Source organism: Gasterosteus aculeatus, chromosome X (genome assembly GCF_964276395.1).
Source record: "Gasterosteus aculeatus chromosome X, fGasAcu3.hap1.1, whole genome shotgun sequence".
Taxonomy (NCBI): Eukaryota; Metazoa; Chordata; class Actinopteri; order Perciformes; family Gasterosteidae; genus Gasterosteus; species Gasterosteus aculeatus.
In genome coordinates, this window is record NC_135698.1 from 10,436,683 (window position 1) to 10,457,148 (window position 20,466).

General features: G+C 44.3%; 2 protein-coding genes across 2 annotated transcripts; both read left to right on the plus strand.

The window, feature by feature from the left end:
- Window positions 1-615: 615 nt before the first annotated feature.
- Window positions 616-4,255, plus strand: LOC120809877 (armadillo repeat-containing protein 10). Its single transcript, XM_040164037.2, has 6 exons — window positions 616-1,138; window positions 1,319-1,464; window positions 1,652-1,786; window positions 1,890-2,066; window positions 2,227-2,298; window positions 2,466-4,255. The coding sequence occupies exons 1-6, from the start codon at window positions 880-882 to the stop codon at window positions 2,715-2,717; spliced, it is 1,041 nt and encodes a 346-aa protein (XP_040019971.2). The 5' UTR covers window positions 616-879; the 3' UTR covers window positions 2,718-4,255.
- A 1,604-nt stretch (window positions 4,256-5,859) lies between these two features.
- Window positions 5,860-20,131, plus strand: LOC120809853 (DENN domain-containing protein 5B). The gene is made up of 21 exons (XM_040163989.2): window positions 5,860-6,252; window positions 10,162-10,271; window positions 10,389-11,097; window positions 11,600-11,787; window positions 12,720-13,232; window positions 13,356-13,587; window positions 13,839-13,989; window positions 14,289-14,379; window positions 14,463-14,582; window positions 14,680-14,832; window positions 14,974-15,052; window positions 15,154-15,229; window positions 15,389-15,517; window positions 15,613-15,734; window positions 15,944-16,089; window positions 16,184-16,302; window positions 16,694-16,878; window positions 17,055-17,137; window positions 17,635-17,761; window positions 17,988-18,162; window positions 18,636-20,131. The coding sequence occupies exons 1-21, from the start codon at window positions 6,144-6,146 to the stop codon at window positions 18,817-18,819; spliced, it is 3,801 nt and encodes a 1,266-aa protein (XP_040019923.2). The 5' UTR covers window positions 5,860-6,143; the 3' UTR covers window positions 18,820-20,131.
- Window positions 20,132-20,466: the final 335 nt, after the last annotated feature.

The following is a 20,466-nucleotide window of genomic DNA, read 5'->3' on the forward strand; positions in this document are numbered from 1 at the left end:
CATAAAAGGACCTGATCTCTTAATGGGAGGAAATGGACGAGATATAAAATACTTTCACTCTAAGCAGAGACTAAAAAAACTCCGCCAACTGTCTGCCTCAAGGAAAAGCACAAAGGAAATGTAAGTTATCTGGGCCACAAGTCTCAAACTCCGCTCTTTGGGACATGACAGACAGGACTCTGTCAAGTCCTATATCGAATTATATGGCCCAAGTTTTCCATATTCACGAAAAATGAATATTGGGCGAAATAGTGACGTTTTCTGCAACGAGCGTAATATCGCACAAATCTTCACACACTTCAGTCCGCACGTTGCGCTTAACTGTTTAATACAGATTTCAAAAACTTCGTGAAATATTTCCCAATGGAACAAACTATTTGCTAATCATACAGCAGAACTATTGTTCGGTAAAGCGGAGCTGCCAGACAGCGTTGCCAGGTTGGGCGGATTTCTTTTAAATTAATTGCTTAACGTAATTTGGATTGGGGTTACTCCTGGCTAACTGTACTTTATGGGCACTTTCCTGCACATGAACATCAATCCTATTATGATCCCGTCAAAGCTCTAAAATAATTGCGACGAGGCGATATGTCCGTCGGGCGGATTTTAAACTTTGTCCGTCAAACCTGGCAACACGAGCTGCGTGCAACAACGCAACAGCGCAGCGTTGACAGCCGCAGCTTTTCTCCACACTTCTCCGGGTTCCACATCAAAGAACCAGTCAACAGTATGAGTGGGTCTGTTTGTGTTTGTGTGGGGGTCGTCGGCAGCTAGCTGGGGGGGGGCGGGTTAGTCAGCTGGCGAGTCTGACGATCCGACTCAACGTTAGCTGACTTTGAGTTTGTAGCTAACTGAGCTTAGCTAACGCGAAGACGCAGCATGGGCGACGGCAGCATCGCTCCCCGGTTCGGCAACGCGAGAGCGTTGCTCGGAATAGTTGCCGGAGCTGGAGCCTCCTACGGGTTATACAAACTCCTCAGCGGCGGAGGCTTCAAGAGGAACAAGAAAAGCGCTGCCAATGAGAGTCCCGGGGTCAGGAGGAGCGAGTCCAGCGAAGCGCCCCTTCCGCCGGGCAGCCTGCTGGCCAGGGTGTCTGGACTGGACGTCGTCGCTCCCCGACCTGTGGATGCTGCATCGGGTAATGGAAGAAGCACGCAGGCCCGACCTTATATCCCAAGATGAGAAACTCCAAGCGCGCATATACACTCATATTTTGACACACAAGTTGTCTGTTTTGAAAACAATAACCACAGCCAGGTCTCCTTTAGTGCAAGCACGTTTAAATGTGCATCTTTGTTGTGTGGTTCATCCTCCACAGGGGAAATCACCCAGCAGTCCTCTGGTAACCTGGCTCCTCAGCACTTGAAGATGCTGCTGTCGTGTCTGAAGACCAGCAGTAATCCATCCGAGCGATGCCGGATGCTGCTGACGTTGGGGAATTCTGCTGCCTTTACTGTGAATCAGGTGAGTGAAAGTCCACTTTCTTTTCAACAACACATTGTGTGAGTGAGGTTCATTCTAAAATGCTTCGTGTGAAGTTTTAAGGGGATCTAGTTGGAAAGTGATGCAGCTGATGGGCTTTGTAAGTGGTGCCACACAAAGCTCTGAATGCTCTCTGACATTTTTCTTTCCCTTTTTACCGATTGTCCAGAATCTTATACGGGACTTTGAAGGGATTCATATCATAGCTGGTTTCCTCTCTGATCCCCTGGCAGAGGTTAGAGTGCAGACTCTGAATGCATTGAATAATCTATGTATGAACATCCAAAACCAGGAACAAATAAAGGTATGTTGCCCTACAATGTACAGAAAATATCATGCATATCATCTGCTGCTGAACATGATCATGTTCTGTTTGAATGTTCATGTCCACACCTTTTTTTTTATAGGTTTATGTCCCACAAGTGCTGGAGCTGATTGAGATGTCACCAGTGAATTCGGACCTTCAGCTTGCTGCTCTCAGGCTGCTGACGAACCTTTCCGTCACAGATAAACACCAACACTTGCTGAAGAAATCCATTACCCTTTTACTCTCTCTGCTTGTTGTGAGCAAAGAAGCATTACAGGTTGGTCTCTTTTTAGGTCACACCTGGTTGATCGTCTTCACGTTGTTGAATACCTTTTTGTAACGTTTAAAAGCTTGTAGCTCTTGGAAAACTGATCAGGCCAGTAGAGTTGTGAATGTAATGTGTGGGAATGAAACACTTTAAATATTTGTCTTTTCAGATTCAGGCTTCAAAAGTCCTTGTGAATTTGTCGTCCAATCCAGATATGATGGATGACATTGTTCAAGCTCAGGTAAGAATAATGAGATTGTGTACGTTAGCATGGATCAGGATTAAGAGCTCATCAAATAAGAAAATGGATTAAATAGGTTACGTTTATTTGTGATCACTAGTAGTGTCATTCCACGCTTCATTATAAATCCCCATTTTGATGAAAGTCCTTCCTCCTTTTTGTCGTAGGCACCTGCCTCGGTCGTGCTGCTGTTTGATTCACGGACAGCCACCGCGGTGCTTCTGCGACTGCTGACGTTTGCCGGGAACCTAAAGGCCTGGAGGGCCTCGGCGCAGGTGGCCGATGAACTGCGGCGGACTCAGGATTGCCTCTTCCGGGTCATGTTAGATGAGTCCTCCCAGCTACACAGCCGACTGGTCCAGCTGCTTTCACACCCTGATGTTGAGATTCAGTCCCAGGTGGCCCGCATCTTGACATAGACGTCCCTCTCTGCACTCTCCATCCACGCGCAGCTTTTGTCTCGACCGATTTTGCCAAAGCCATCGCCCATCTACGCCCATGACTGTAATCTTCTAATATTCAATGCAGCATAGCCGCCTGCGGATGGATACTCAACTTACACACATTCTCTTTCCATCTAAAGTATTCCCCAGATAAGTGTTAATACCACACATATGTGATCTATTCCACTTTTCCCTTGTGTTTTACTTTCTTTCACTACATTTAATCAGTGAAATTTTCTGAATCTAAACCCACTGCCAAACATTTTCTAGAGATAATGTCAGAAAGACCCGTGCAGCACAAACTAACTTTGTACCCTTCTTTAGTACAGAGAGACACTTAAATGAAAAGTCCACGAGGTTTCTCGCCATGGAGACACTGTCACATGGCTGGACTACAACTCCTGTCCTCTCATTTATCAGCACGTTGGTTTAAGGATGGTGGTCTTCAAGATGTTATCTTCATTGGTGAATTGAATGTAAGCATCAGTGCATCTTGACTTTGGAAGAGACAGAATTAGGTCATCATACAGGACTGTTGCGCTCATGTTCTTTGACGATGTGAGAAGTTTAGTGCGAGGAAGCAGCGTTACTGACGTCAGTACGATACTGACTCAAATAGTTGGAAAATGGAGGTATTTGAAACCATTATATTTAATAACAATTAAATTCATATTTATGTATTTGTTGCATTCTCTTTGACCATGTTAAGATATGTTTAAGTGAAGCCTGATTTTCCTTTCACGTAAAATGATGATCTCCAGTGCATCTATAGGAAGAACTTGGAGTTTAAACACTGTCTCCCTTGCTTTAAGACCAGCTTGCACAAGTGGTTGGGACACTTGATATAAGCTAAGCAGACTTTGAATAAAACCCCAGGTTTGATCCAGGATGCGCTGGTGGAGTTCCATCTCTCTCAGAAACACCTGTGAATTCCCCCGAGTGGAGCTGGAGGAAGTTGCAGGGGAAAAGGATGTCTGGACTGATTGTTTCGGCCAACATGAATGTCGTGCAGAAATGCAGCTTGAAAATGAGTTGAAGAGGAATCGACCTCTGACAAAGGTCTGCGAAATCTATTACTTAGTTTAAATGAACATTCTTTTCCACCCATTGATTGTTGATTAACAAAAATACAAAGCCTTGTCATCCTATATTATGCATTTTTCTATAATGAGATCAGCTGAAAGTAACACATCCACATATTGTCTGACCGGCGTTGTGGAGCCATCTCCTAGTTTAACATCTAAACGCATGAAAGATGTGACGATTATCTCAGAATACGATTTCTGTTGCAAGGATTTTACGACACGAGCCAGACCAGGTCTAAAGAAATGCTGCACGTTTTTTAATTTTGGACACTGACTTAATCCTAAATCTCTCTCAGGCAATATGGTTTACGTAAACACAAACAGCAGGAAGCTGGTTTACTTGTGGCCTAAATCGCCATATTTATTTAATGAAAAAATGTTTGTTTTGTCTTTCTGAATGTTTCAATAAATGCTCAATGTGAAATAGTATTGATTATCATTCGTATTTGTTTACTGAAATAGATTAAACTAGTAGCATTGTGAAAGTTGGACTGCCTTTTGTCCATGCATCTAAATTATCATTCTGTAACCTTTTTCAACATTACTTATGGGTTTCAACATAGTGGCACTATGACTGCAATTAAATATTTTCTTAAAAGATGTCTTTCAAGCTCACAGACTCATGAACATGTGACATTTGGGAAAGATTAGACGATGTGGAGTCAAATTACATCAGTTTGTTTATGGCGACGGATCTAAATTCACAGAGCTGCCACGTCGCTTAGCAAATCCTCACAATCTGCACCGTGAAGATCTTTATTGTCTTAAGGTGTGTCTGGCAACATTTTAGATGGATCTTCATAATCTGTGAGGAGGAGGATGCACAACCTATGACTTCCTGTTACTACTAGAATTCCAAATTATCGGAATAATGTCTTCATGATCAGGATGTAACAACACACGAGACATTTGGAGCCGATCAAAGTACGGCCGTCTTACAAAAAGCATATTTCATGGCAAACGGTTTCTTTGCTCTACGTTACACATACATAGTGTAATAATTATTTGACCTTTTAATATATTTTACCCTCAGTGCGAAGATCATAGCGCTGAAATATGAAGCCAATTGGATTCAATCTCTAGGAGGAGTTTGTTAAAGTACAACGAATGGCCGACTTGCTGTTGGGTTTAAGGGTTTCCTCCAAGAAAACTTTTTGTATGTTCTTTCAAGGTACAAACACAGAAAACATTTTATGCAGATTTTGGTAACCCAATATTGCGGTTACCAAAATCTACATACATTTTTTTGTTTTTGTTCAGCAACTCCACACTCATTGTACAACGTAAAAGAAAAGTCGTAACCTTGCTGGTATCCCAAGCACCTTGTTTTTGCAAGGATGATGATAATTATAGTCGACATTAGAAGAACAATATGTTCTCTGCTCCAACTGTGTTGGTGCTCGGGCCCTAAATAGAGATGCTATACTTAGTTCATAGAGGTTATTATATCCACAGAGCTGTAATACAGATTGGACTGATATCGAACGGTCATCATTGCTCTGCTGTGACTTTGGAGGATGCAAAAGAGTCAGTTTTTAGAAAACTGGTCCAAGCAGTTATGTGGGTCAACATTGAATGCAACACAATGCATATTCAGGTGTCCTGTGACTAGTACAACTCCCTTCTTTCAAACTCCACACATCAAGCTTATAATTCAAACTTTTTGTAAAAGACAGATTCAGGTCTAAAAACAGATGTTTGATTATTTTCAACTTTATAAAAGCCCACTGTCGAGCAGAGCTGTTTGCACAGGCAGTAAGCTGACCTTCATAGAACATGTACGGTTTGAATGAGCTTTCCTTTAAGGTTTTGATAACATTACATATTTTGAAAATCGTTAATACTGTAGTAATAGTAGTAGTAGTAATCACAATTTATTGTAGAAATATTAAAGAAAAAAATATATGTATTATTTTTGAATCCATAATATTCCTATGACAAATTGTAATTTTTATGATGTGGGCGTGGGTGATGAAATTGGGCGACACCCTTTAAGAATAAGCCTTTATTAAATAATTATTGTCCCATGATGCGTTTCGGTCTTTGTCTCCCCCTTCTCTCTCTCCCACTCTGAAGCGGCGAGGAGACCGTCGCTGCGTCCCGCTGAGCTCCATCACAGTCTCACAGTGGACGCGGGCGCGTCGTCACACGGAAGCACGGCCGAGACGCGGTGTGGGGGTCGGTGGTGGTGGTGCGTATATTGGGGGAAGGGGAAAGGGGGAAGAGGGGGGACCTTTCGGATCAGCCGCATCGGCGATGAACACCCACACCGCGCAGCAGAAGTAGACGGAGCTCTCACAACACCGACGCGTCGAGGATGAGCGGCACCGCGGCGGCCGCGGGATCGGCTTCCTGCCGATTCGCCCACTATTTCGTGGAGTGCGGAGTGGACACGGACACGGGCTTGGAGCCGGACGACGCAGCAGGTAGACGGGTCCAAAGAATCCACTCATTGCATGTAAAGGCACATCCGGGGTCGTCCTTTTTCGCAACACATTTGCTGTTTTATGTCAAATAAAATGCAGCGTGTGTGTGTGTGTGGGGGGGGGGGGGTCTATTGGAATATGTTTTGATTGGACGCCACATTTCTTTCTTCCTTTCTTTCGCCTTGTTGTCAACATCATATATCTGCATAAGACCTCTGTAGAATAGCTGATATTCAGGCCAATAGCCTTTTTATTCATAATCATAATGAGATAATAACCTTTTCTTGGGAGGATATTGGTATTTATAAACAAATGGTCAAAAACATGCACATGCATGTATATTTTGAGGAGCCTGTAATGCAGATAAATAAAAACACAAAATCCAAGATAATTACCGTTTACCGTGAATCTGAAGAAATAATTTAAAAGGAAAATGATATGGTCTCACCTTCTTGTTGTCTCTGCTTGGGGGAACATATTTACGGTCTGGTTTATGTGTTTTATTCATATTATTTAAAGAAAGCAGTGTAGGTCAAATTTGATTATATCATCGCTGGTTTCTGCAAGTCACCCACTGCTACGCCTGGATGAGGAACAGAAAGGGTTGAGAAGACTGGAGGACGACAGCATATCATGCCCTTTAACGCTGGAGCACAGATGGAGCAGCCTGTGGTTCACAGCTAACACCGGAGGACTGTGTGTGAGAACCAGCTCCCAGATATAAATAGGATGAGATGTAAAGATATGAAAGCAGTGATAATCTACGTGATGGTGGATCTGTTCACTTCTCTCAAACAGAGATGGGCTTTTTTCAGTTTCTAACACAGTAGGTCCATTTCTCACCAAAAGCCAAATGTTGGAGGATATTAATGCTGGCTGGTAGGTGGATGTGGGGGTTGCCACGGCGATGACAGCTGCAGAGAATTTTTGTGATGGAACGCTTCTCAGCTGCTGGTCGTCAGAAATAGAGACGGCAAGTGGCTTCGCTTTCTCCCACTGTGATTTGTTGACGCTGAGGACAGATTGACCCAGGAGGCATTTGTGACGTCTGCACGTGTTCTGGTCCGTGTGTGTGTGTGTGTGTGTGTGTGAGTGTGCGCGTGCGCATCTTGGTCTTTGTAAGGAAAAAGAGCTGAGCAGGTGTACCAACACATTGAATGTCACTTCCAGGATTGCGAACAATAGTCACCGTGTGTTGTTCTTTTGTAACAGGAACAAACCTCAAATGGAGCCGTAACCCGACGTTCCTTCCTGCTTCAGCCAAATGACTTTTGGAATAAAAAAAAAAAAAGATATATATATTTAGGCAGAGCTCTGTTCACGTTGGGAAACAGGGCTCTGCTGCAGATGAATTACTGCTCTAACTAACCATACTTTGATATCTGGTCCCCTGCGGCGAGTGAAAGTGCTGGCGGCCAGTACATCTAAGCTTCACCAATCTGCTTATATAACAGCGGGTCATCTCAGGCCCACTGCAGCAGGGGGCTCCGCTCGCCTTCCAAGGGATTTATTCCTCTGTGTTTGACTTTACATCCGTTTTCTATAAAGCTGTATCTGTATAAAGCAGGAGATGTTTATTCTATCATGTGCGCCAGCATTTGTTCGTGTGAGGTTTTCCAGTATCTTTTGTTTGTTTTCGTGTCATTGGAGTTTGCCTTCCGAGGAACAATCTTCCCTTGTTGGCTTCTCAATAGATGCCACTGTGTTTTCTGCGGCCTAATCGAAACGTCACGTGACGTCGCCGGATGGCGGAGGCCTCATCCCTCGACTGTCACGGGGGGGGGGTGTATGACATCACTGGAGAGAGAGAACTCCCTGACCCAACAATTGAAAGCTGCATCATAATGTTGAACTGATTGCAAAGATGTATAATGTTTTGTAGTCTTAATATAGGCAAAAATCAGTTTATTTTCAGGCAGTCAATTCTTTTATCCGTTATTTATACGAGCGCAGCACCACGTCTGTGTCTCAGGCTGAGGTGAAGAGAGAAATGAGTCTTTCTTGTTCTATGGCAATGATTAGACCTCCAGTGGACAGACAAATGTAACGCAAAGACAAAGTGATTTGAACAGTTTGAGCCAGAAAGGCAAAATTCTCTGTCAGTGCCAATTGTCATTTGCTGCCATTCTTCATCTTCTCATGTGATCATGTGATCATGTGAAAAATGGGACATAGGGGGTCAATCATTTGGTGAACAGGACGGACGTCTACGGCTCTTTAATCATCCCAATTAAGCGTGCCTGATTTTGGGGAGCCACGCGTCGACATAAATCTTTGTGATTCATGTCTAAACCGCGAATGCATTCGAGCTAAACATGCTAAACTAGTTTCAGTATCTCAATTGTGAGGATCTGCTGATTTTCTCTGAATTACTTTATATGACAGAAAATAATTACATTTGTGCTCCTGGCCTCTTAGTCCGACATAACAGGCTACTTTAAGAAAGGCTACTTTAAGAAAGTACCCTGTCTCTCGCCCCGATGTCAGCTGGGATTGACTGCAGCCCCTCCGCGACCCTTTATGAAGGATGAGCGGATTTGAAGTAGCGGTTGTCAGAATTTTCTAAAATGTTATGGACAAAATGTCTAATCAAGAAAATAATTGTTGGAGTTTAATCATTATGAAAGAAAATATTCTTAATGATATCAAATATTCTACAATGCATGAGCTCATACATAGCTTATTCTCTGTATGTGTTAATGTGGTGAAAGGAGAAAACATGTTAATTACAGCCTAGTGAAACAGACATTTAAGCTTTTATTCAAACACTAAAACAAACCTCCCCCCTCCCTCATGAATGTGGTCTGCACACCCGCTTTGGTGGGAGCCTGTGTCAGGAGGACTGTGGCTCTTAATTTGGTCGGCTGATGAAACTCGGGGTGACGTAAAAGGCCGTCGGGCTTTGTCTGCGCGGTTATCTTCGAGGCCAAAAGTGCTACCGTGGCAACTGGGCGCTTGATGCCGCTTCCCAGCGCCGGCACCAATTTGTATCCTTAGCAAAGAACATTGACTCTCCCTCTTTTCACTGTGATCCATTAGCTTCTGTCCCCCACCTACCAGTTTAACTTGAAGTGGTGCTCTTTACTCCTGTGGCGCAGCTATGGGGGCTGTGCGTCATCTTGTAGGCAGTGTGTCAAAGCTGAAAAGAGAAGGTTTCTAATTGCATCTGTCTTTCTTCTCATGGCGATGTTGGTTGAAGCCGAAAATCAACTGGGAGAATTAGTGGTGGATCAGGAAAAACGAGGAATACAGAGTACTGTTCAAGGGCATCCCCTTCAGAAAGTGTATGAATAATGAAAGCACCTCATTCACTACCGTCAGTCCGTTACACACACTGAATGAGACGCACGCACACATTCTTTATTTCTATCTTCAGCAGCTCCTCTTCCCTCTGCTGAAACTCGCATAGCGCTGTATGTAACCGGAGCCAGGAGCTTGAGAGACGACAAACGGGAGCCAGATGGGGCAACGCATCAAATCTGTGCATCGTGACTTTCCGTGTATACGCTGCACATTCAAACCCTCCCATGCACATGTAACTGTTATATAAGTATCTCTCCTCCTTCATCTGGAGCCTGAGCACAGAGAAATATCAAAAAGCAGCATATTTTTATCTTCAAGCAAGAGAGTTTCCTTCTGCAGAGGGTCAGGGATGAAGGGTGCTTTCCCTTTTTGCTGCAAAATGGACCTTGCTGTCAAAAACAGATGAACCTTTGTTGTTTTTTTTCCAGCCTGTGTCAGACAAGGTTGTTACCATAAATACTAGCTGCTGTCCTCTTGTGACGTCCTCTGTTTTGTCCTTCACATTGTGCAATGCCGCCTGCCTCAGCAGACACAGAGGTCAAAGACCAGTCTGTACCAATGTCATATATTTCAGTAACGCTCTTTTTCTCTGCGCCTGTCTTTCAGGGGAGGGCTTTCAGCAGAGCCCCATTGGACGTTCGTTCAAGTCCAAGGTTCTGGTGCATTACCCCGAAAGCGCAGACAGAAACCCCTTCAACAGAGATGCCGTCAACATGGTAAGGTCTTGGACATAAACGCCCTTTTTCTTTCCCACTAACTGACGTCGTTATTAAGGACTACATTTGACACTTTAACCTCTCTTTCGTCTTTTGCTCTCTGTTTTCTCCTTCCAGCTCTGCATGCCGAGGGGTCTCTCCTTCCGCACACGCACTGACAAGCTCGACCCTCAGTTTCACTCGTTCGCGATGTCTTTTGACGACGGCGCGCGTTCCTACGGCTTTGTCCACACCTTCTACGAGGAGGTGACGAGTGCTCAGATCATCACTGCCATGCAGGTCCTCTGCCAGATGCACCACGTGGAGCACCACTCAGCTTCATCTGCCTCCTCGCCGTCGTCCTCGTCTTCATCTGCATCCTCGCCGTCCACCTCCAGCATGGACTCGCTAGTGAGCAGCTTGGACGAGTCGGACGGCGAATCTCTGGCGTCCGCTTGCCTGGGCTGCGCGGGCTCCTTTGATCCGGCTCGGGACACTCTGTACGTGTCCAAGGCGCTCTGCCTCCTCACGCCGCTCCCCTTCCTTCAAGCCGCTCGAGAGTTTCTGTCTCAGCTGCACCAGGCGGTGACGTCTCACACGGCCCCTCCCCTCCCGCTGGAGAGCTACATCCATAACATCCTCTACGAGGTGCCCCTGCCCCCTCCGGGTCGGTCACTGAGGTTTCACGGGGTGCAGGGGCCCATCGTGTGCCAGCGGCCCGGCCCGGGCGAGCTTCCGCTGGCCGAGTATCCGCTTGGGGAGGCGTTCTCACTGCTGGGCGTAGACAACATGGTCCAACTACTTACTTGTGCACTTCTGGAGACACAGGTCCTGCTTTGCTCCCGCGGTAAGCTCACTATTCACTTAGCGCATACGGTCATAGTGCAGTTTAAATGCACTATGACCTAAAGACATTTGACAGTTCTTGCAACATTTTTGCAGTAGCAGAGCAGCTGTTTTCCCTTTTAACAAGATACCGTTAATAACATCATGTAAATATATAAATGAACACGATTTTCAATATAACTACGCCACATGTAACCTGACACAATCTATGGGAACAACCGGTCAGATGAGTTTGAGGTTAAATACTGTCAAGAACTGACATTTTAGTTTATTTAATGTAATAAATAAGTAAGTAATTGGGCATGTACATATTAATCAAATAGTGTCAGCGACTCGTAAACAGCTTGAATAAATGACAGTTAAGGGTGTGTATTTGAAAATACAGGTGCTTCCTTTGCTGATTCCCCCTCTCTCTCTCTCTCTCTCTCTCTCTCTCTCTCTCTCTCTCTCTCTCTCTCTCTCACACAACGTCTGTCTCTTCCTCCTCTTTCTCATCACCTCAGACTACCAACGTTTGATGACAGTGGCAGAGGGCATCACCACTTTGCTATTCCCATTCCAGTGGCAACACATCTACCTGCCCATTGTTTCAGCACCGCTACATCACCTCCTGGATGCTCCTGTGCCGTTCCTGATAGGCATCCAGCGCAGAGATGGAACTCAGCGATCCGCACTCCACCTGCCACACGAGGTACACAAGCGTAGTTTCTTGTGTCAGCATGACAGTAAAGATTTCAGGACAACACTTCAGAGCTTCACACCACCTCCCCCCCGACACACATGCATCTCTTCAGTCTCTTTGAAGTCGCGCTGACCAAGAAAGGAGGAGTTGAAAGACACCCAGAGGGGTTGATGAAAGCATTAATGCAGAGCATGAGAGATCCAGAACAATGAGACTCACTGAATAATTAACGATGATTAGGGATCTCCACTTTAGGGGGTAAATTGCAAAAGATGATGAAATGTTGAGCATTTAGTTGGATTTTTCTTAATCTAAGCGTCCAAATGCTCAAAAGACTGGTAACATTGGCATATTCATTATTGACACCCAGGAAAAAAAATTGAATGCAAACAGAATGACAGTGATGATGACAAAACATAATCAAGAGGTGAAGACATCAACTACGAGGATGAAGGTGCACAGTGTGCGCTCTACATTGCATCAACTTGAGGATGTAAACTGACTGCCCGAGGTCACTGTTGAAGGTTGCGTTGCTGCTGAGTGCGCTGTGCTCCACCGCTGCTTATAGAAGCAGTATTTTTAAATCAGTGCTTGTCTTTCTCACAAACTTCCGGACTTCATTGCTCAGCAGCTTTATTGGCAAAATCTGGAACTTGGCACTTGGCACGCATTTCTGATTTCTTTGCCAGAGTGAAAGCCTGACATTGAAGGTTTCCACTATTCCCGTATTGCAGCGATAACAGTATTTATTAGATAATCCTTCAATTGCTAATATCCCCAAAGAAATTAATTGCAGTGAAATGCCAAGATTCTATTAATGGAAAGTAATCAGATCTTGATCGGATGTTAGAGCTCAGCCACTGCATTGGGATTGGTTAAACCTGTTATGATTATCTGATGCAGAAACCGGTTGAAAAGGTTTTTTTTTTCCTGCTTCAAAGGCAAATCTGTGCTTCGTGGACATTGACAGCGGCTGCGTCGAGGCCCCCGAGGACCTCCCCGTGTTTCCAGACCAGGTTGACTTGATCCAGGAGTTGAGTGAGGTACTGCTGCGTTTCGGGCTCCCTCCACGGGGCGGTGCGGCCCCAGCGCCCACAGCCGCCGCCGCCGCCGCCTCCCCTCGCCTCAGCAGCCTTGTGCTGGAGGATCTGATGGAGGACAGGAGGAACGGGAACCTGGGAGGTGAGGAGCTGGAGGTGCTGGAGAGGCTGCAGGCTCTGGCGCGCCGGTGCGGAGGAGAAAAGACGTCCGACGGAGGGAAGACGCTGGGACACGTGTTGGAGAAGGAGGAGGAGGAAGAGTTAAAGGCTGCAAAGCTAAACATTCAGCTGAGGGAGGTGTTTGCGGGACGTTTTACTGCCCTGTTTGGCCGGTATGAGGAGTTTGTCATCCACAGCGCTCTGGACTTGGACTCCTGGTTGAGCAACCGAGAGGCAACATTCAGCTTTGACAAGGTACTGTTAATGCACAGACACATAAAACTACTGTCTCTCTCACTAAGATGTGTTTTTGGACTACTTTGTGACGGGCCCCTCATCAAACTGTCCATGTTGTCTTTGTGCTCATCAATGTTTCAGGGTTCCTTTCTGTCAGTTCAGCCTGGGACACACCTGCACTTCTTGTCCCGGTTCCTGGAGACATCCATGTTTTCTTCCTTCGTCGATGGGAAAGTGATATCGCGCTGGGCGGAGAGAGAACCACTGCAGCAGCTGTTTGACAGCCGCCTGGAGACGCAACAACTCTACGACACAGACGAAGAGGACTCCCGTAACTGTCGCTACAGGAAATGCACCACAGTCTTTGAATCAGGTACTGTGACGATGTTCATCACCAAAACAAGATGAATTAAAGTATATTCAAGTAAATATTCTGCTAATATTCTGCTAACCTCATTGACAGGATGTTTGCATCTGAATCTGGCTGTTGTACACTGTTTAACTAAATTAAAATAATCCATAGAAGATAGAAGATGTGGCCACTTTATCGTTATCACCAAGACTCGTCATGAGTTATTTATCCCCGTCGGACCCCAAACCTTCGATTTGGGTTTGTCTCTGCAGCTCAGGTAATCGAGCGCAGGCTGCTGAAGGCTGACCACACTGCCATACACCCCCACCTGCTGGACATGAGGATCGGACAGGGCCGTCACCATCCGGGCTACTTCCCCAAGCTGCAGGCTGACGTGCTGGCTCAAGGACAAAACACCAACAAGTGAGCCCTTTTTCTACTGTTATTCAGTAACAAGAGTAATTCCCAACCTCAGCTCAACTGATCTGTGAAGAATATTTGTGATTAAACCAATATATGCACATGTTTTAGGTTGTGGTTAGTCATCCAGATTGGATTATTCAATTGTGTGATGCTTATCTTTTTGTACATTCATTAGTCACAGTTGATAGTTAGATTTAGTTCATTCACACACAGTAGAAAAATGGATTTATTTTATATATACAAACAAATCCCAATAAACTGAATTGTGAATTTATTTTTGGTCTTATCTGGGTAAACAGGTGGTCTGGACGTGTCACAGCATCTCGCAGGACTGACCTCAAGAGATCAACTGTGACTGAAAACCCAGCGGTGGACAATGACTACAGACCGGTACTCTGACGCACACCCACGCACACAGACACACACCATAGGAAGCCTGCGTCTGATATATTACCTGTTGTTTGGTTCGACAGAAGTACACGTTTGCCAGGAAGAACCTTCGCCAGGCGAAGCTACTCGATTCGTCGCCTCAAGCGGTCACTCGGACTCACCGGGAGTTTGTCGACGGGCTGCTCAGCGAGTGTCGACTGAAGGTCAGAGCTCTATCTGCGTGGCGACGGAGGCCCCGATGTCACTGATTTATTCACTTTCTCAAGGTTAATACCACAAACCGGCTCTCTGGCTTTACAGACCAAACGGATGTTGATGGAGAGGATGGGGAAGGAGAGCGTGGAACTGGGTCGGGGAGAAACCAACATCATGGGCCTGCAGGAAAACACACTCATCCACGGCCTGTGTGACCTACTGGAGAGAACCTGGGGCCACGGTCTGCAGCTCAAACAGGTCAGGCACATATTTCACACGCCTTATCAGCTCAGATTAACAAAAAAACAAAAAAAACATGTTTGTTGCCACATCATGCACAGGACCACAAAGAGGCGACTGTATGAGCAGGTTGAATATTGACTGTGTATTCGTGAACAGGGGAAGTCCGCTCTTTGGTCCCACCTGCTTCACTATCAGGCGGCCCGGGTGAAGACGGAGATACCGGCTGAGTCTCCAGGTCGGGGGACAATCTTGCTGTTTTTTGGGGGGGGGGTTTGCATAAAACCAGTGAGCTAAGAGTTGGATTGTCAGAGGCGTTTAACTCTATTGTCTATTTAGGGTCTAATGGTTTTGACCAGGGAACGTTCGATGTTGGCACTCTGCTTCTGAGAGGATCGCTATTACAGGATACGAGGTAACCAAAGCAAACATGCTTTAGTGTTAGAAAGGGTGGTGCACCATTTATAAAATGGAGATGAAAAAATAACTGATGTCTTGGTTGCAGACCAAGAATCATTAGATGCAATGCCGTGGGAAAAAGCTTCTTTTTCTCACTTATCTGGTTTTATTCCAGGTTTATCCAGACCATGGCGGAGGGTATGTCTGAGGTGGGTCAGGCTCGTGCCTGGATCCATCTGGCTCTGGAGAAGAAAATGCTGTCCCAGCACCTCAAAGAGCTACTTGCAAACCAGGAGCTGCTCAGGTCAGAACTCACTTATAATTGACCTTAATGACAAGCAGACAGAAGGCCATTGTTTCTGGGAGTAATTTATAGTGTGTTGCTTTCTCTCCCAACAGGCAGATTTATAAACCTCATGCATTCCTGCTCTGTGAGGAAGAAAGGGAGCAGTTTCTGTTCCACCTGCTCTCTCTCAACACTGTGGACTACTTATGCTTCACACACGTCTTCACCTCCATCAGTAAGTAAACCTCACCAAAACAATGTTAGAATTTATTGGCACATATATAAGGACCCTATATACTTCAATCACACAGTTTCCACTTGCTTCACTTGGACCCTTTAGACAAACGAGGCATTAAAATGTCCCCCGTGCTGTAAAAATCCTTTTTCTGTTGCTGTGAGTATTGTGAGATGTAAGTGAATGAAATCTCTCTCGTGGTTCTCCAGGTATTCCATACCGTGTCGTCATAATACCCATGAAGAAGCTGAGTATTGCAATGGCAACAGTTGACCCTTGGGTGTGTGTGTCGGGAGAACTAGGGGATTCAGGTGTTAGACAGATCCCGAAGAATACACAAGAGATTTTCTTCCAGGTTTGTGTACACTCTGCAGCAATACGGTAAACATAGTGTCATGCAGAGACACACACAGAGAAAAGACTCACGGCGCTTTGTGCTTCGCTTTCAGTGCAAGAACCTGGGCAGGCTGAGCACGCTGCAACTGGGACAGGAGAACTCTGGCCTGCTGGCCAAGTGTTTGATCGACAGTGTGATGGTCTATAATGAGGTCACCGGTCACACCTACAAGTAAGCCTCTTATTTTGACCCCGGTGGCATCAATTAACACTCGAGTTGACCTTCAATCATAGCGGCTAAGTGTGTTTGGGGAAAAGATCTGCCCGTCCGGTAAAGACACAATTCAACATATTGACTCAAGTATTGAACGTCTGAGCCTCCTTATATACTGCAATGACAATCTTTGCGAGTTCATTTAATACCATAAAGTCATAAACTAATGTCCTCTGCGGCCTGCTGTAAAGCAAATCAGTCCAATGAGTATCACCTTTGAAAATTGTTGTCAGTTATCCAAACATCTTTAGAACTATTAACCATACACACCCACTACACAACACGATGTGGCGGCACAATGAATGTTTTGAAGTTCGATGATGTTAGAACCCTTCTTCTTTCCCCTCAGGTTCCCGTGTGGCCGATGGCTGGGGAAAGGCGTGGGCGACGACAGCTTGGAGAGGGTTCTCATCGGCCAGCTGGTGTTACCCGGAGGGGAAGAGGACGCGGCAAGGTGGACGGGGACGCCTCCGGAGCCGGCCTCTCCCTCTCAGAGTGTGCGGGCCGTGCTGGGATCGCTTGGCAGCCGAACCAGTACGTAGTGACAAAGAACACATTCTTCGGTACAATGGTTGACCTGCTTGTTGGTACAATAACAGATTCTGCTCCCGGGTCGCCTTTCTGTTTAGCTCGTGCTCACTTCCCCTTACGTAAATCATCAATTATCCTCGTGTTTCCCTTGGTAACGTCTCTTTGTTTTATATTGTCAGGAATACTGTCTGCTGAAGTACATGAGGACATGAGGGAAGCAGCAAATAACCTTGTCAAACACTTTCACAAACCTGAACAAGAGGTATGTGTAACTACTTTTATAGTTTTAACATGTTGGCGGAATAAGCAAAAAATGATTATAATAATAATAATAATAAAATAAAATTTGATTTAATAAGGAATGTGCTATGCTATCAATCCCCTGCTCGTTTTATTTTTATCTAGCATTGGTTTGTTACCCCGACGTCTCCAGCCCACGCATCATTTGTTGTGTTTGTGTATCAGACTATCCTTTTTCATCAGCATTGCAAGTTAACAGCGCTGAAGAGACTTGATGGATCACTTTCATTTTTCTCTAATGGGCCTCCTATTCATCGAAATAACATCTTCAGTGTACAGCATCTGCTCTGTTTGCTTCCTCTTTGTATAGAAATACATTTATTTTGAAATAAAAAATGAACAAATAGTTTTCTTCTGTGGAGAATTTGGGGAAAACTGCATACGTGGGGATTTACTGAAGGTGCGAGATGAGACTTTTTCTTTCAATACCTCTATTAACTGCCATTTCTCTCATTCCAGAGGGGAAACCTGACAGTCTTGTTGTGTGGTGAAGGCAGTCTGGTGCTTTCCTTGGAGAAGTTCCTCCTGCACGGGCTCAAATCGAACCGTCTTTTCCAGAGGAATGTATTTGTTTGGGACTTTGTTGGTAAGTGATGTGTGTGAGTGCATTAAAAGCAATGTTTTACTTCTTGTCAATGTCCTCATCAAGCGGTAATGACCATACATTTAACATATCAAATTGCATGCAATAAAGCATGATTACTGTGTTACATCTTCCATCCCCAGTGTTGGTCTTCTACAACCTATTTCCCTCTAATTATCTGCATATTAATACGGTATGAACTGACAATATGGCTAACTGTTTCCTATAGAAAAGGCAGTGGTTTCCATGGAGACAGCTGACCAAATGGGTGACATGCACGGGTCAATGCTGATCAAGGATCCCCCTTGCGACTTACTGTGTCACTATGTCAATGCCATCAATGGCACGTCACGAAACATTGGAAAAGAGGGAAAGTTTCAGCTGTTCGTCTGCTTAGGAGTCAGGTAAGTGGTCACCATTTGCATCCCGCAAGCAGAGCTTTGTGATTGGACTGATGCTTCAAATGAAATATGCATTCCGTTTGAAAATAGTTTCCTCATTACTTTAATGATGATAAAAAAAACATTTAATTTTGCATGTTTCTCCATCAACAATATAAATTGGTCTTAATAAAATCTAGGTGGGTTTTTATCCATTCGACCATTTTTTCTTATTCTCTCTCAATTAAAGTAAACGGCTTTAAAACCGTAAGAATGGTTTATTGATATACTTTGGGGTCTATTTTGTGTGCGATGCTTGTAACCGTAACGATATGACTTCTTGTCTTGTCGAGCTGTGGACTGATGTTGAATGAACGCTGAATGATTGTTTCTTGCGGTTGAAAGCTACATGCGTGACTCTGTCACGTAGTCAGCTGACTCACCTCACCAGGCCTTTATGGGACTGTAATTGACCACTGACCTGTTCCTCGTGGCAGGGACCGGCTTCTCTCCTGGTGGCTCCCCCTGCTGGCTGAGTGTCCCCTGACAGCGAGGACATACGAGGACGGCGCACTGTTGCGGGACCGAGCTGCTGTACACTCCCTGTCCCGCATCCTGCACACACTCAACGAGTTTACCATTACCCTGGAGGCTGCCCTGGTCAAAGGAGTTGACCTCTGACCCAACAGATAAGCCCCGGCTCTGTGACTTACTGCAAGAATGCAGACGGGTTAAAACATTCATCTTGCCATGTGTGGTTAAGGGAAGGACATTCAGGCACTTGGGAAATGTGACCTTTTCACAAATGAAGACAGTGGACCAGAACAAGTCCCTCGGAGCTCAAGCTCCAAACATATTGCCTTGTTCACTGATGTAAATGTCTTATATGCTGTATTTGCTTCAGGAAATAGTCCGGTTTTCCCATGTTTGTTTACACTGTGAAATTCATGTTTCCTCAAGGAGAAATAGAAAGTTATTTACCAGCTCACTCCATTAGATGTACCTGACCCAATGACAACCATAACTCTCCTTCAACTGCTGTTTTGCTTGCTCTTGAACTTCAAACTAAGCACATGCATGGCCAAAATATGTTTGTTTACTTTATCTTAGTAGTTGTGATCTAAAAATATTAGGACTCAGGCCTTATTGTACACAAAGAAAAAAAGAAGAAAAAAAACCTTGACTTCATACATTGGATCTCCTATTAAATATATTCTACAAAGATGATGTTCCTAATTGAGGATATATTACAAAATGTTGTATTATGATGCTGTTATGCTGTCTAACAGCTTGCCTGTTTATCATTGTTTACTTCAGTTTGGGGTCCCCTACTGAAGAGTCCTTTGTTGGTGAAAACGGAAACCAAACCGGTGTCCTAATTGTGTCTAAACAAAAAAATGTTTTCCCTCTCTCATTGTAAATATGTTATTTCAGATCTTTAATATATTTGCTCTCGTTTGTTATTATAGTGTGCTGATTTTGTGGTATATTTTTCTGTATAAAGGTATCTTGTTTGTGTCTGTGTAAACAGTAGATTCCAGTATGGAGTCACTTAACTGAATATGTGGATAATAGTCATGCTTTTTGTTGTCAGACAATGAGTAGAGTATAGTTTCTACAAAACTCTATTATGTTGTCGCATTTTTAATTTAAAAGTTATAGAGTTACAAAAATTCTGTCTCCTGCACTGTCCTGCGAGCACTATGTAAACACTATGACCCCGCCTTTATTATAATTTAAAACAGCTTAGAAAAAACAATGAGCTGTTATTTATAACGTGTGTTGTCAAAGATTAAAGATAACATTGACAATAACTGATTTGGTCAGGTATTTGTTCAAATCTATGATTTCTAAAATGAAGTAAAATTCTTGCACAGGAAAATAATTATTAATTGCAAAAATGTTTACTGTACATGTATGACCCGATTAACTGCTTTTCATGTTTACAAAGAATTTGACACTCATAGTGTGCCAAATAAAAACTTCAACTACTGTAGGCCACATGTGTTTGCCCGTGTCCTCAAACAGAAGCTCCTTTGATTGGTTTAATGAAAGCGTCGGCAGTGTCACAGCCATAACACCAAAAAAGCCTCAAGGGACGAGCATTAGTGCAGCATTTCAAATTCAATAACGCCCGAAAACAAAACTTGAGTAATTATTTATAGAGTATTCATTGCAGAGTGCTATTACTGTTTATTTTGACCATGGATATATAATTCACATCCGCAACATCTTTTTATTTGCATTAAGATTTTTCCAAAATTTTATCACGGTCAGCATACACACTAAACATTCTAATAAACCAATGTAGTGGTTATGCCACTGCGG